General features: G+C 41.0%; 1 protein-coding gene across 1 annotated transcript in view; it reads left to right on the forward strand.

The window, feature by feature from the left end:
- Window positions 1-16,571, forward strand: part of EIF2AK2 (eukaryotic translation initiation factor 2 alpha kinase 2) — a 43,548-nt gene that overhangs the window by 12,956 nt on the left and 14,021 nt on the right. The window contains exons 3-10 of the mRNA XM_054023901.1: window positions 737-857; window positions 3,641-3,852; window positions 7,800-7,926; window positions 10,393-10,475; window positions 11,426-11,522; window positions 12,929-12,963; window positions 13,135-13,224; window positions 13,787-13,906. Coding sequence (XP_053879876.1) covers window positions 737-857; window positions 3,641-3,852; window positions 7,800-7,926; window positions 10,393-10,475; window positions 11,426-11,522; window positions 12,929-12,963; window positions 13,135-13,224; window positions 13,787-13,906 — 885 coding nt within the window. The remainder of the gene's footprint in view (window positions 1-736; window positions 858-3,640; window positions 3,853-7,799; window positions 7,927-10,392; window positions 10,476-11,425; window positions 11,523-12,928; window positions 12,964-13,134; window positions 13,225-13,786; window positions 13,907-16,571) is intronic.

Here is a 16,571-nt window from a genome sequence, read left to right on the forward strand (position 1 = left end):
AAACTGAATCATGGGACGTTAAAGCCATGTTCCCAGTCACGGCTGTGAGAGTGTTTTAGTCCTATGAGGCATTGTAAGCCTTTCCCAACCCCCCCTGTGGCGAGTTGCACCGTGGGATAGCTACCCACAGTACACTGCTCTCTGCATTGATGCAAGCGCTGCTAGTGTGGATGAGCTCCACGGACACAAAGAGTGTGGTGTGGACATGCACAGCCAATTTAATTACTGCAGCAGCTGGATGTCTATTTAAGTCGACTTCAGTTTGTAGTATAGATGTGCCCTTAGTAAAATAATGATGCAGTGGCAGACCAAGGGTGGATGTCATTTCATTTATGTAACCAAGGCAGGCCGGCCTTCTCTTTTCCCGCAATCTGGAGCAGTGAAGAGCATCCTGGTGTTAGGCCCCTCCAAGTCCTGGACATGTATCAACAGATTCAAGCTTATCCATCGCAATCTTAATGCACTCTTCAGTGCTTTTGTAAAGCAGCTCGGTGTTTATAAATGTTATAGTATGAACATGTGATTAAGGAAGAGGGAAGATATTATTTATAAGAACACTTGAAGCTTCCAAAGAAAATGAAAATGGGGTTTGGGAGATGATAAACACCTGAATACTTAAGTACTTGCATAACATTTCATAGTGCTCTAAAGATAAATGAACAATGGAATCTTGATAAGGTCCTTAGGCATATGCCACAATTCAGCTGTGTTCAGTGAACAGTTTTCTTTATTGCAGGTTCACTGTCATGGTTGTAATAGGTGACAGAGAGTATCCTGTAGCTACAGGTAAAAACAAGAAAGAGGCAAAAGAAGAGGCCGCAAAGGCAGCATGGGATAGCATAGCACAGGAAAATCAAGTAAGTAAACAACATCTTTTGTTTAAAAGTAAATGATAAACTATCATTGTTTTGTTTGGGTCAGAGGGCTTTGAATGGGTCATCTTCTAATGTAGCCCCTGAATCATGATATAGGCAATTCACATGGTCTCTAAACTCTGAGTGACAGGTGTCTGTCTAGTCTAGAAAATTGTTAATTAATGGCAATTCTACTACATGTCAAAGCCAAAACTAAAATCCTCTAGTCCTGGTTTGTGGGACCAAAAAGCCCAACAGTGTGACTAGATATCACCTGCTCTTTTTTAGAACATCCTCTTTCCTATTTGTAAAAAGACATTTTTCCAGACCAAGTGGATCTATTAGAAATTTCTCTGTTGGGAAAAGAATGTCCTTTTATAACATTCCATTAGAGTTTTTTCCAGACTTTTAATTCTTTTTTATATTCTTTACAGTTATTTTTGGAAAAGATATTCACATCAGTCATGAACATTTAAAAAAAATCAGTGTCCACATTATAGTTTAGAAAAAAATGTTTAGTTTCAGAACCATAATGGGGGGGGGGGAAGTGAAAGGGATAAATTGATGCTAAATACAACCTGTTAAATTGAGGTATTACTGGAAAGGAAAATAAAAGTATATTTAAAAAAAAAAAAATCTGCAAGTCTGTCATATAGACATCTTCTTCTAACAAGACTCTTCTTTTCAAAGATGTTGAATAAACATGACCCAAGAGCTAAATCCATCTTCATCTGACCATATATTGCAGAATGAAAGTGCTTCCAGGAAAATAGGCTGTAAGAAGGAGTTGTGATCTGAAAGTTCATTATAGTCCCATTTTCTAGGCATACATTTTCAAGCTAAATGTCTCCAATTAAACTTTTTCATTGATCGTCTCTAAGCAACAAATTACACTTGGGGGACACAAGTGAATCCAGAATACCAAATATTAAACACTTCATGCAAGGCATATTTAATCTATCTAGCAAGTTACATTGTATTTCTCTGTCAGTAGAGAGTGAGAGGCATTTTGTCAGACCTCACTGAATTCTCCCTTTTGAGATGTAGTGCCCTGAACTGAACAGAGCAAGATAATTAATCATTTTCATGTGGTAGTCCTGTTAAAAAATGTCATTTGTGTTTATTGCAATACTCATTATTTCTCATTACTGAAATATATTACACTTATTGTTCACAATGGCCATACCTGGGGTTAAGGAGTTGAATGGTGAAGACTGTTTTATGGAGCTGCCGAGTAGAGCTGGCTGGAAAGCTTTCTTGTTTTGTTTGGTTCTCCTCACCCCAGAGGAAAATCTTGTGGATTTTGGCCAAAAATCAAAAACTGAAAAATTTCAATTCTGAAATGCCACAGTGGTGCCTCCTTGGGAGTTGTAGTTTGGATGTCTCGTGTTTTGTGTAGGCTGGGATCCCTGATCAGGATTGCATCTCTTATGATGAACCATAGCATTCCTTTTGGGTCAGGGGGAGGCAGTTCATCCTGGCAGCTCAAGCCTGTGGCGCATCATGGGAGATGAAGTCTAGCTGTAGAGCCTGGCCCATAGAGGAGAATGGGAGCATGAGGTACCTGAATGACAACTTCCACAAGAGACAGAGGCTGCATTTCAGAATTGAATTATTTCAGTTTCTTCCTGACCTCCTCTTTTTAGCATTCCAGGGAGCGAGCAATATTTCTGCAAGGCCCATGTGTACTTCACAGTCCTGTATAGAATGTATATTTCTACCTGGTGCATCTCATGAATGCAATAACTGGAAGGAGGTGTTTTGCAAACAGAAAAGCGCTCTGTATTGGTTGGTGTCCAAACATGGGATGCGGAACAATGGCCTGTCATGGAAACAAATAGTCTAACTGAATAAGAACCATACTCAAAACAACAATGTTCACTAGGCCAAACCTGCACTGAGTCAAGTTCCAGTCGGAGCTTTATTTTATGTGAATGACTATTGCTTGTGGGGAAAAATGCTGGAACAAGAGGTTTAGCTACTGTAGGTTCAGTACCAGCATTACAAGTATTCCCCCTACGCTGCCTCATCCTTGAACTGCAGGGACCTCATTAAGGGGTTGGAGGAGAGTACTTTAGTCTTCAGGTACTTGCAGATACCTCTGCAAAGAGGTTAAAGGCTGAAACTGGTGGAGATGGTGATTATCGTGTATGGATACCTATTGAGAGCAGTTACTCACTTCAGTGGCCACAAAACAGTCATCAAATGTTAATTTGATCAGGATTCAAACTTAAATAACTGCTTGTCTTTAGATACAAAAGGCACCGAGCACAGAACTAAGGGAATTCAGCCTGACACCTACGCATCCTAATGTCAGTCAATACTTGCTAGTAGGTGAAAGACTTTAAACATTGAATAGTAGCAGATGGTGAATCCCAGTGGTGATTGAACCTGGTCATATTCCAAATAAAAAAAGCTCTCAACCATGCTTGTAGCTGTTTCCATCACTTTGTGCTGATTGAACAGAGATCGTAGGCTTCAGCGTGAGTCACCGGCAGGTGACAATCCTGAAATCTTCTTATATAGATTTGTTGATTATAAACTTTTTTGCAAAATCTACAATGGGATAGTAATTATCCAGGATGGCTCTCTGCTTTACAGGGCCAGTACACCCCATTAGTGGTGATTGTGAAGTGGTTTATTTTTAAAACGTGAAATGTCTATAACGGTTGGTTAAGGATTCACAACCCCTGCAGTTATACCAGCACTCTCATAATGCTCATTTGGTGCTATTTGGTAACTTCAAACCTTTCAAGCTATGCATATTTTGTATATTTATTTTGTAGACTAAACGGGCTTCACTCCCACAAACTCCACCGCCGCAACCATCGCCGCAACCATCGCCGCCGCCACCACCATCATTGCCAATAGCGTTTTCATCATTGGAAGAGATACAGCCACTTGACTATATCTCCATGCTTACCAAATATGGACTAAAACATAACATAATGATTGACTATAAATTAGCAGATGAATCTGGACCAGCCCATAAAAAAACGTAAGATGTAGTTAATGTTGTTAATTCCTTCTGCTTCTTCTCTCTATTTGCCTGCTCTGTTGTTTCTTTACGTGGATGCTTTTAAATGAGTCTCCAGAACTGCAATCATGTACTTGCTGCTAAAGTCAAAGGGATCTGTCACAGTGACCTGCTTGAGGAAAGGGCATTTTTTTGTATCTGTTACTGGAATGAGATCTACCCACAATTGAAACCATAGTGGGAGGAATTAAAAGTGAATTGAATCCAGATAGCGGTGGAACTATTCCAATATCTGTTTCCTAATAACTGCTCCCAAAAGAATGATATTTAGCAAGGTATATCTTCTTTAAAAATATTGACAGTTTGTGACATTGCCAGTGCATGACCCCCTAATTACTCCCTTACAAATTTCTGATCAAATCAGCTTTTGAGATTGGTTTAACAGTCCTATAAACCAAGGAATTAAACCTGTTACGATTGAAGTCACTGAGAGTTGTTACTGCTTTCATAGAGAGCTGAATAAGTTCCCAACTGCTAAAACACAATCTTCAAAGGAGAAAACATGGCTATTTGTACATTATGAGAAGCAAAACAATTCATAAAGGAAGCCTTGCTTTCAGTCTCAGGGCTGGCTCTAGGATTTTTGCCGCCCCAAGCAAAAAATTTGCCGCAACTGCCCAAACAAAAAAAAAAAAATGCTGCCCTTGGAATTGTGCCACCCCAAGCACATGCTTGCTTTGCTGGTGCCTAGAGCTAGTCCTGTTCAGTCTTGTCCAAAGGAAGCCTCAGCAAACAGCCTTTGCTGTAGCTAGCTGGTATCTGTGCAGAAGTATGCTACTTCTGAAAAACATCTGGCAGTTGATTCCTCAGATTCACCTTACTTCCGGATTGGGGCTTGATTCAGCAGCTTCCTAGTTTAGAAGACAACAAAACTCTTCTTTTCCTTCTGATTCTTTTTGCGGCTTCTCTAATTAAGGCTCCTTCCTTGCCTATCAGACCTTAGCTTTCAGATCCTGCTTCCAAGTCCTGGTGACTCTGGTAATCCTTAAGGGGTAGGTTTCTTTTCTCAGCCCATTGAAGGGGTTTAACCCTTTTGTGCTTCATCCAGGAATGGAGCACAGATACCCTATCACAGAGACAATACTGAAACTTGATAGAATGATAAAACAATGGTGGCATAACTTATTACGTTTATTACAGAAACATCCAGATGTCACTGTTATAACCGTTGTCCCATTGTACAAGGCATTGTGCATTCAGTAGAAAACAACAGCCCCTGTCCCAAAGAGTTCAAAGTCTAATTGAGATTAGTCATAATAAGTGGGTGTAGATCATGAAAGAGGAATTAGGAAAGAAACAGGTAACAGTTATAAGAATACATGGTTATATAGATTAGCTATAAGCTTAACTTACAAAATTGTCAAATTTGTTTAAATAGTTGCATGAGTAGCTCCATTGACTTCAGTGGGACTACTCACGTGAGTGAAAATAAGCATGTACACATATACTGGATTGGGGCTTTCATGTAAGCTCTTTGGATCAGAGATTGTCTCTTTTTATATATTCACATCATAGTAGCCATCTTACTGTAAAATTAGAATGGAAAAAGTCGTAGTTTTTATCTCGATAGCCAGTGGAGGTAAACCCCCTGTGGGGGGGACTAGTTATAACAAGGTAAAAGCTATAGTGCATTGTTTCCACTAACAGTAGACGCTGAAATAGTTAACTTATAAAAAGACACCTTTTATTGCAGTGAATACATAGCCTTGGTTTTCTCTGCAGAGGATAGTGGGGAAGATATCTATTATTTTCAGATAATAAAGACCTATTGTTAGAGACGGTTGCCAGGTGTCCAGTTTTTGACCAGAAAATATGGTTGAAAAGGGACCTGGCAGCTCTGGTTAGCACCGCTGATTGGGCCATTAAAAGTCTGGTCAGCGACGCAGCAGGGCTAAGGCACGCTCCCTACCTGGCTCCTCGCGGCTCCCCGGAAGCAGCGACATGTCCCTGTAGCCCCTAGGTGAAGGGATGGCCAGGGGGTCTCTGTACGCTGTTTCCATCCTGAGCACTGGCTCCGCAGCTCCCATTGGCCAGGAACCATGACCAGTGGGAGCTGCGGGGGCGGTGCCTGCAGGCAAAGGCAGCACGCACTGTGCAGAGCTGCCTGGCCGCACCTCTACCTCAGAGCCTGTCGCTGCTTCCAGGGAGTCGCCCGAGGTAAGCGCCACTTGGAGCCTTCACCCCGCACCTTCTCCCACACCCCAACCACCTGCCCCAGCCCGGAGCTCCTTCCTGGAGCCTGCACCTCATCCTGCATCCCAGCCCTCTGTCCCAGCCCTGAGTTCCCTCCCGCACCCAAACTCCCTCCCTGACACTGCACCCCATCCTGCACCCAAACCCCCTGCCCCAGCTTGGAACCCCTTCCTGCACTCCAAACCCCTCGGCCCCAGCCCGGAGTCCCCTCCTGCACCCCAAATCCCTCACCCACCCTCCGCGTCCCAGCCTGGAGCCTCCTCCTGCACCTTGAACACCTCATCTTTGGCCCCACCCCAGAGCCCGCACTCTCTGCCCAGAGCCCTCACCCTCCTCCTGCAACCCAAACCCCTGCCCCAGTTCCGAGCCCTCTCCTGCACCCTGAACCCCTCATTTCTGGCCCCATCCCGGAGCCCTCACCCCATCCCACACCTCAATCCTCTGCCCTAGGCTGGTGAAAATGAGCAAGTGACTGGGGGTGGTGGAGAGTGAGTGACAGAAGGAGGGGGGAAGGAGTGAGTGGGGGCAGGGCCTTGGGGAAGGGGCAGATAGGTTGGGGTTCGGGGCAGGGGAAAGATGTTCGGTTTTGCTCAGTTAGAATGTTTGCAACCCTATTAGAGTGCGAGGTATCAAAAGAGGTATTGAAACAAATTGATAAATTTAAAAAGCATCAATTCATCAGCGACACATCCAACAGTTCTGAATGAATTAAAGAATGATGTGTCTGAGCTGCTAACAAAAAAAATGTAATTCATTAAAATTAGCTATTGTAGTGGAGGGTATGAATGTTGTGCTTATCTTTTTAAAAATGTGGTAGGGTAACAGGAATTTCTAACCAAAGAGCCCTAATTCATACCAGGTAAATTTTGGCTGAAATAATTAAAAATAGAATTATAAAACACCTACATGAACATGGAAAGATATGCCCTGATCTTGCAAACATGTGTGTTTAAAGGCAATGGGACTAATTGGGTTTAATGTTAAGCATGTATATGAGAGTTTTCAGGAGCAGTGTCTTAGTTTGGAATCTATTTCCAAACTGTCTTTATAATTCTTATTACCCTGTCACAAATCCATGTTCTTTTTCTAGCAAAATGACTTGTCATAGCAGTATTTTTAAATAAAATACATTTAGTAGTTTATTCAGGGTGAGAAGTGCTTTATGTTTAAGAAATTGCTTTTTAAATTGGTAGCTTTCAAACTGACTTCAGTGCCCCTTTAAAGATAAACTTACTTAATTCAATTGTGATTTAAAAAATAACCTTATTCTTGTTTAACGCTATTAAGATTTTTCACAGAATCTGTCCTGATAAATCAAACACAGACTTTACAATTCTTCAAATAACATACTCTTCTAGGCTAAGTTGTTATTACAATTTTAAATTTAAAAAATACCTTCATAAGGAAGTAGTCTTAAAATCTACATTCAGGATTTTCAAATGACTAGTAGTTTTTGGGTACCTTATTTAAGATGCTTTATGGGACTGACTCCTCAGAAAATGCTAAGGCCTATCTTCTAAAAATCAGACCCTTTTAAGGCATCTCAAGTTAGATGAACAAAGTTATATTTGAAAACGTACATATGCAGAAGAATATTGAAGAACTCTATTCTTCCTAGAATCATTACTACATGACATTAGTATTCAAAATTGTTAAAATTAGAATTTACCGTACAGGATTTATGGATTCCGTTTTATTCTCTATTATTCTTATAGATTTTCTTTTAGCTGTAAAATTGGTGATAAGATTTATGGTGAAGGCACTGGAAATGATAAAAAAGCTGCAAAACAGGCTGCTGCAAAACGTGCATATGAGCAGTTAAGATATCAAGAAACGTCAAGGGTATGTACTGCATGTAGTCTGTATGTAAAGAGAAAAGCTTCATTTCTGGCTCATTCATTTTTGAATCAAGTTCCACCATCATTTGGTTAAAAACTAGTCTTGTTTGTTTCAGTTTGAGGGAGAAATAATCTTTGTCTCATAGATTGATGTTGGTGATGCTCCACTGTACAGTAGCTAAAATTCACAGTGTCTGTATAGTCAATAGCTTATTGTACCAAAAAAAAAAAAAAAAAATCTGTATCTCTAATTGCATATTTTAGTATATGGTCCTGTGAGTTATCATTCAGTTAAAGATGAATGCATATGACAAAAGAACTTATGAAAAAATATTTCACTACAATTTTCTTAAAAAGAAAACTTAACTAATATACTGAAATGGAATTCTCTCACGCATAGTACAGTGCTGCTGTACAATTACTAACAGTTTTCTTAATTATATAGTTCCTTGCACTTGTGTTGGATGTGTTTAATTTGCAAATCAGAATTATTTTTTTAATCATATGGGACCTGAGCCTGCAATGTTAGTAGAATTCAAGGGAAGTCAAGGGTGCTGAGCACCTCTTACACATGCCTAACTGTGATATCACACTTTTTGCTTTTAATCTGAAACTTCAGTGTCTTTTACTAAGTGAAAACAAAGGGATGGAAAAAGGCAAAAACTCAGTGATTACGTAGGACTAAATTTTCAGCCAGCTCTAAATTTGTAATGCAGACTTTGCATGCTCATCACTTTGCATGCCCAGTTACTATATAGATGGGGAAATTAGATGCAGAAGCCTGTTTATGCATACACTTCTATTTTTCCACAAGCAAAATTGCATGTACAATTACCAGCTCTGAAAATTTTGCCCTCAACTAATGAATACTGTTTTTTGGTCCTAATTCTTAATGGGGCCTCATCCTTGCATCCCTTGTTACTCTTGCAAATGAGGGAATGTACTATAAATTTCTCCTGGATTTGTGGTCAAGATCTGGTCATAAGATATTTACAAAACTCTACTTTTGCTGATATTTATTTGCAGGTGTGAAAAAGGATGTAAAGTTTTAAATACCTGGGGCAAAATCCTGGCCACACTAAAGTTAATGGAGAAATTCCCAGTTCAATGGGGCCAGTGCCTTCAATTTCACCCCAATGCTTTAAAGTTAAGCATGTGCATAAACTAGTCCCAAGGGAATTCTGCGCCAGAATATTAAAAATTCTGCGCATAATATTTTAAAATTCTGCAAATTTTATTTGTCAATAAAAAATGGGGCTCCAGCATGGCAGTGGGGAGCACAGTCCACTGGCTGCATTGAGGTGGGAGATCACTCTGAAGCCCTCACCTCCCCTGGTACAGGGACTCGGCAGTGAGGCTACACCCGACACAGTCCAAGGGCTGGGAGTGGTTGGGCAGGCTCAGCCTAGCAGGCTCCAAATGTGGAGGGGCTTAGTGTGGGGGGATCAAGGTGTGGGGTGAGAGGTTTCTGTGTAGGGCAGTCTGGGTGCAGGCAGCTCAGTGGGAGTTCTGGATGTACGGGGGCTCGTTGGGGGGTTCTGGGTGTAGGGGCAATGGGACTTTGCAGGGGATCTAGGTGAAGGTGGTTGGAGCTCAGCAAGGAGGTCTGGATGAGGGGAGATGGGGCTTGGTGGGGGGTGGTGTCTGGGTGCGGGTGGAGTGGGGCTTGATGGGGTGGAGATCCAGGTGCAGCTGGTTGGGGCTCAGTGGGGGTGAGAGTCTGGGTATGGAGGACTCATTGGGGGGGGTCTAGGTAGGGCGGTAGGGCTTGTCATGGTGAAGGTTCGATGGGCCTGCTTAATGGGGGAGCACCAGCTGCTGCCAAGGGGATGCCGCATGCCGGGCGCCCACTTCTCCCCACAGTTCCCCTGTGCCCTCTTCCTCCCAATCTCATCCCTCCCCCTGACTCCCACATTCCCCTCCCCCTTACCCAGCCCTACCACAGGCACTCACTGTTGCACAGAAAAGAGGAAGGCTCCCAGCACCTGGAAGGGGAGCATGACTGGCACTAGGACTCAGGAGATGGCGTTCAGCTGCAGAGTCAGCAGAGCCAAGGTGCAGCCTCCTTCAGTGGGAAGCTCTGCGCTTGCAGAAACGAGGGGGAGGGGCAGTGGCCCGTAACCCTGTGTGCCCCCCATGCCTCACCTCTATTTGGGGGGGGGAATCTCCCCCAAAAGCTGCGCCCATAGTCATCCTCCCCCCCCTCCCTTGTGTGGCTGCCCTTTGCAGGGAAGCACAGGAATTCTTGGGGGGATGGATGTTTTGTGCGGGTGCGTAGTTGCACAGAATTCCCCCAGGAGTCATAAACGCCTTCCCCAGCTGGGGCTTTAGTGTTTAATGTAGTTCCAATAACTTTTTTTGAAACTCCATTGTTTTTGTCATTTTAGAATGTTGTCATTTGTAGTAGCAAAGCTTTGACTGGTAGGTATCAGGTATTTTTTTTTTTTCCTTCCTTTTTATATATATACAGGCAGGGAGACACGCAGCTGTTGCCAGTTCTGCAGATCGTCCACTTAGTAATGCTAGTGGAATGTCAAGCTGGTCATCTGCAAAGTAAGTTGGAACCATTAATATTGTGATGTTTAACATAGTGCATTTGCTTATAATTGAAGAACTAGTTGAGAGCGTTTTAAGCCAAATCTGTTGCTGTCTTTTCACTTGTGAATTAATCAGTTGTATTTTAAGCCTGTTTCTTTATCTACAGATCAAGAATATATTTTAATTGTGGAATTACATTTAATTTTTTTATATTTTTTGTAATATATTTTATGATACACAGATTTTTCGGCTATCCTGAATGCTTTCTTGTTGAGCACCAGTAATTATTTTAGAAGCATTTCTACTTGATGTGAAAAGAAGTGTCACTCCATTGAAGTTTTCAGAAGCCATTTTTGTATTATGACACTGCTTTGTTGAATGGATATCCATTCTTTTCAGTAATTTTTGTGTACCACATTATAATTTCTGATATACCACTTCTCTCTTCATTCTCCATTTAATCAAAAGAGGCATGAATCCAAAGAGGCACAACCTATTCATGGAGAATGAAGAGAGAAGTTGCTAGCAAAAAGAAAATTATGGTGAGAAATTTTCCAGGCTGTCCTGGGACCCCTTGGCACCAGCCTATTGTGCTTGTTGGTTAATTTGGCTCTCGTATCACCACTTTACTCTCTTTGATGCCCTGTGTAGTGTTAAAGAGCAGCTATATTCTGTACCGGTGGTGACGTCACTGCATTGAAATGATCTCTGTACCTAATCTATTTTACCATAGTGAGAATACATAACTAACATTTATAAATCACATTGACATAATAGGATGAAATCCATTATAGAAATAAGTATTTTATAATAAAATGTGATTGAATTACAAGAATTGTGTTACAAGTGAAGTTTTGTATTTTAAATTAATTCACATAATCCGTTTTCTGTTGTATCAAGAATTGTAGTTTTAATTCAAGAATTGTTTGAAGGAGAAATATTGAAATCCATTTTTCCCCTTACAGTGGTACTGATTCTGCATCTAAAAATATGAATTCAGATGGGAGCTTGGTAAATAAAATGAATGACCTGAAAGTAGGTGAAGATTGTTCATCTCCTTGGGTACAGTATGAAAGCCTTTATTCCTTATGTTAAATTTTAAACTGTCATTATTTTACTCTTGTTCATAATGTTCACTTTTAATGAAGATGTGGATAACAGAGCTACTATCTCCAAAATATTTAAGTTGCACATAGGTAAAACTGGATACTTGAGGCTGCTAATGTCTATATCTAATTGTTGAAGTTAGTATGTCCTCAAATACTTTGCTGGAAGTGGAATGTGGCCCTAGTGCAGAGTATAGTAGTTCCTCTCTTGAGTGGGATAAACCATTCGGCGTACACAACATGAGGTCTCTGCTCCGCACTAGCTGCCTGTTAACCTTGAACCACTCCCCAAAAGAAACATATGTGGCTTCACTCCTGCATTGTGATCTGTGTAAGTGGACTGCTGTGTCACTGACTTCATGGGGGCTAAATGCAGGTTCAGCAGTTGGCCTGTGAGGGTGACAATGCTGGATTGAGGCCTAAAACTACCAATAAATTGGAGCCTAATCTTCTGAGATTGCTTCACTCCCTCTGTTTCACCGCACGAGTTAAGAACTGCTTCCTCTAGCAGCCTGTTAGAGCCCGAGTTAGGGGAGTTTCAGAGCATAGTGCAGTATCCATTTTCTCCTCTACCCACAATGGTTATCGTTACAAAATATATCTGAATGTTATTTAAAATGTTCATTATCTTTTTACCATCATTCTCACTAAACATATGCTAGGTCAGATTTGCTGCTGGCTGAAACAGGCATACTTCCATGGAAGTTGATGGACCTATGCTTGTACATTGAATGTAACTGATGCATGTTGTTAAGAATCATGATGTCATACTTAGAGCTGGGGGACATTTTTGGGTCAAAACTTCTTTCAGCAAAAAGTGCAGATTTGGCTATGCTGAAATGCTTCTGGAATATGTGTCAATTTTGCTAAACTGTTTGGTGTAAAATATAAACAAATATATACATATATTCTGAAAACTTGAAACCTTATTTCAGCAATTTTTAAATTAAATGTTATTTTTTCAGTTCAAAATTACTTTTCAGTTTCAAATTTCCTTTAATTTTAAAAATGTTAAAAAATGCTCAAAATAGAAATATTTAGTTTTAGCTTGAACTAAATGTTCTGTTTGATCAAAATGAATTTTTCCCAACTTCTGATTCATCAAAAAGTTTGAAGAAAATAGCTTCGGGGTTTTGACAAACTCCAGGATTGCCAGCGAACTCTGAAAAATCCATTATTCGCACAGCTCTAGTAATATCCAGGTTTCAGGAGGAATTTAAACTGAAGGTTAACATCAAACAGATGAGCCAGCCAGTCTAAGTATGGCTTTGGACAGCTGGTAGCCACATCCTAATCCATATTAGAATAATAATTATCATAATTTAAAACAGTGAATATATTTGTTTTTCTTTTTTGATATAGGCAACTCCCAAAAATGCTGCCATGAAACCAAAGAGGTGCGTAATTACTTTGCTTTTAAATATATATGTTCTGAAATTAATATTGCAAACCCTGTTTTAGTAGCTTTGATACTTGACTAAAACATGACACCAAAAATATCTCCAGGTAAATTTCTTTTCTCTTCATTTGTTACAAGGTTTTATTTTAATTTTTCTTTTTTCCCTAAGAAGAGAGATCGCAACTAAATTGGCACCCTCATTCTCGGGTCAGCAGGTCAAGGAAGAGAAAAAAGAAAATAAGTACACTAAGGATGAAAGGTGAGAAGCAGATTTTAAGTAAGAGGTGTATAGTTATTGCAATGATGGGTTAGATTTCCCTAACAGTTTTGCATGGGTGGAATTCTATTTACAAGCATATGGAAACTGCCACTTGTGGATGAAGTATAGGTATTTCCTATAATAAGAATGTTTATATTTGGCATTTGTGCATCTCTGTAGAATGTTTCTTAATTTTTTCCTCTACCCCTGAGAAATGGGTGGTGCTACAAAAGTTGTAATAAAAGAAAATGGGTGGACTGCTTCTGTTCTTATGAAAATTCCAAATGTAAATGTCATAAGCATGTAAAATAGAGTAGGAATGCCTCTAATCCAGGGGTTCCCAAACTTGGTTCACCGCTTGTTCAGGGTAAGCTCCTGGCGGGCCACGAGACATTTTGTTTACCTGAGGTTTGAGTATCTCCTGTAGGATGATGCTTAGCGTCTCTCAGGAGATGTTCTGCAACTTTCAGAATCAGACTCATACTTTCCAAAATTAATGCTAGGGCTGATTGTGGCTAAAATTATTATTTTTATTATTATTATTTATTTTATTATTTTAAAGACTTATCAAGGATTTTGAAGAGATAGAGCCAATTGGCCGCGGTGGATTTGGGAATGTTTTCAAAGCAAAACAAATTATTGATAAGAAGAACTATGCTGTCAAACGAGTCAAGTGTAGCGAGTAAGTACTGTACATCTGCTTGCTTTTATTTGAAAGGACACTCTCAAGCAGTTTCTGTAGATGAAACTGTTTGTTTGTAATAATCTCTTAAAAGTTTAAGTAATTTTCCTTTACGGTATTGTCCATTCTATCTGACAAATATGTTTATTCCTCTGTTCTCAGTGGAGCTGAAATGAGTGTGCTGTCTTTTGATGTTTGCTTCTCTGTGCACTAGAATTATAGTCCAGCACAGCATAGGAAACAGGATTTGTTAACTTGTGCACTCTATTTGTTAATGTTGTGCCAATATTTAAAGAGAGAAAATGGGATGACCAGGTAATCATAGGGATGTCAACCTGACATTAATCCTGGGCAAGATGATGGAGCGGACAAAGGGGCAAGTGCGTTCCTTGGATGCATAAACAGGGGAATCTCGAGTAGGGACAGAGAAGTTATTTTACCTCTGTATTTGTGTGACAACCCCCAGGGTACAATCTGGACTGTGGCACTGTTGTGCCCCCTTAAGTCTCCAGCTTAGGATACCTCTCACACTGCTCTGCTAGTGAAAAGCAGCCCCTCCAGGCTTTGCTCTCACATAGCCATTAGCATGTGAGAGTCACCCCCTGCAAAGTCACATGAATGCTCTTTCAGCCCCTCATAAACAGATATAGGGCAACACCTGCATATCTCTCAGTTCCAGCCTTGCACCCCAGCAATGTGTGTTTTACACTTCTCAAGACCTTCTTGATCCATGCAAGCTCGTTAATTATCCGCCATTCCATCAAAGGGTAATGGGTATGCACCAGCCTTTGTTAACCTGAGTAGATTCCTCAAACACTTCAGTGAACCACACTGTTTTAGATAAAACATTAAACAAGTTTATTAACTATAGAAATGTAGATTTTAAGTGGTATAAGCCTAGAAGTCAGAACTGGCTTTTAAAAGAAATAAAAGATAAAATTGCAAGCCAATTCCTAAACTTTTTCATGTTAAGTAAGATTTGAAGCAAACAGCTTTTCTCATCCCTCTGGATGTTGCGGGCAGTTCACAGTTCTTAATACACAGTCTGGATTCCCTTCCCAGCCTGGGACCAATTTCCCCAGTTCAAAGTCTTTCAAGCAGTTTTGTTTCAGTAGAGATGTGGGAGAACAGAGGTGTGACTGGGTGCCTGGATGGGCCACACTGAGAATGCTATACTCAGGGCAGACTGCAAGGAATAGGGCAGACAATCCCCAGAACTGGTGGTTCATTTTTCAATTAGACCAACCAAACCAGTAACAAAACAGTTTCTGTAATACCATGCTGCTCACCAAAAAGCCAAATACAGTCCCCTTTAAGCATTCCAGCCCTTGACTCCTATCTAGATAGCCAAGTCTAATATAGTGAGAGGTTATTGAAAACCTGATTCACCATATGTGAGGTTCACCAATCCCAGAGTACTGGACACTGATCCCTAAGTCAATATGAGTCTCAGATCTTACCCAATAATCATGCATTTTCCAATCCTTTAGTAACTAAAAGACTAAAGATTTAATAATAAAAGGAAAAAGAAAGAAGAGAGTTGCTGGGGTTAAAAAATCAGTATACACACAGATATGTGTAAAGTCCTTAGGTCAGTTTCATAGCAGAAATGGTGAGGCTGCTGATTTGTAAAAGCCTGCCTGGAATTAATTTAAAGAGTTATAGTCCCATAGGCACTCCAGGTACAGAGTCTGTCTTTCCATTCAGTGTTTCTCAAATGTGGCCACCAGGGGCTTTTCTTGCAGTCACAGCCTCCTGGGGTGTGGTGTGTGTGTGGGGAGGAGGGGAGTAGCAGTCCCTCCCCCTCCCTGTTGCTCCTAGATGCACTTCCAGCAGGGGTTGGGCTCTGCCCCTCCCGGAGACACCTGGGGCACAACGCTGGAGGAGCAGTCAGTCAGTGAGACTATGGGGCTCAGGCTTTGGGCTTCAGCCCTGGTGTGGTGGGGCAGCAGGCTCCGTTCTCACAGCTTCAGGCTCTGTCTCCAGGTCTCACTGGGAGCTGCGATCGGCTGAACCTGCGGATGCGGCAGGTACACAAAGCGGCCTGGCCCGCCAGGGGCTTTCCCTGCACAAGCGGTGGCACAAGTTTGGGAACCATTGCCTTATAGTGATAGACTCAAAGAGCTACATGACAAATTTCTGTTCCCAATAAAGGGCTCTTCGGTCTAGCAGACAAAGATATAACAAGATCCAATGGCCAAAAGTTGAAACTAGACAAATTCAGAGTGGAAATAAAGTGTAAATTTTTAACAGTGAAGAACAATTTACTATTGGAACTATTTACCAAGGGCTGTGGTGGATTCTAAGTCACTGGTAATCTTTAAATCAAGATTTGATGTTTTTTTCCAAAAGCTGTGATTTTGTTCAAAGAGGAATTATTTTATGGAAGTTCTATGGCCAGTGTTATACAGGAGGTCAAACTAGATTATCACAGTATCAGAGGGGTAGCGTGTTAGTCTGAATCTGTAAAAAGCAACAGAGGGTCCTGTGGCACCTTTGAGACTAACAGAAGTATTGGGAGCATAAGCTTTCGTGGGTAAGAGCCTCACTTCTTCAGATGCAAGTAATGGAAATCTCCAGAGGCAGGTATAAATCAGTATGGAGATAACAAGGTTAGTGCAATCAGGGAGCGTGAGGTGCTCTGCTAGCAGTTGAGGTGTGAACA

This window comes from Malaclemys terrapin, chromosome 3, assembly GCF_027887155.1.
Source record: "Malaclemys terrapin pileata isolate rMalTer1 chromosome 3, rMalTer1.hap1, whole genome shotgun sequence".
Taxonomy (NCBI): Eukaryota; Metazoa; Chordata; order Testudines; family Emydidae; genus Malaclemys; species Malaclemys terrapin.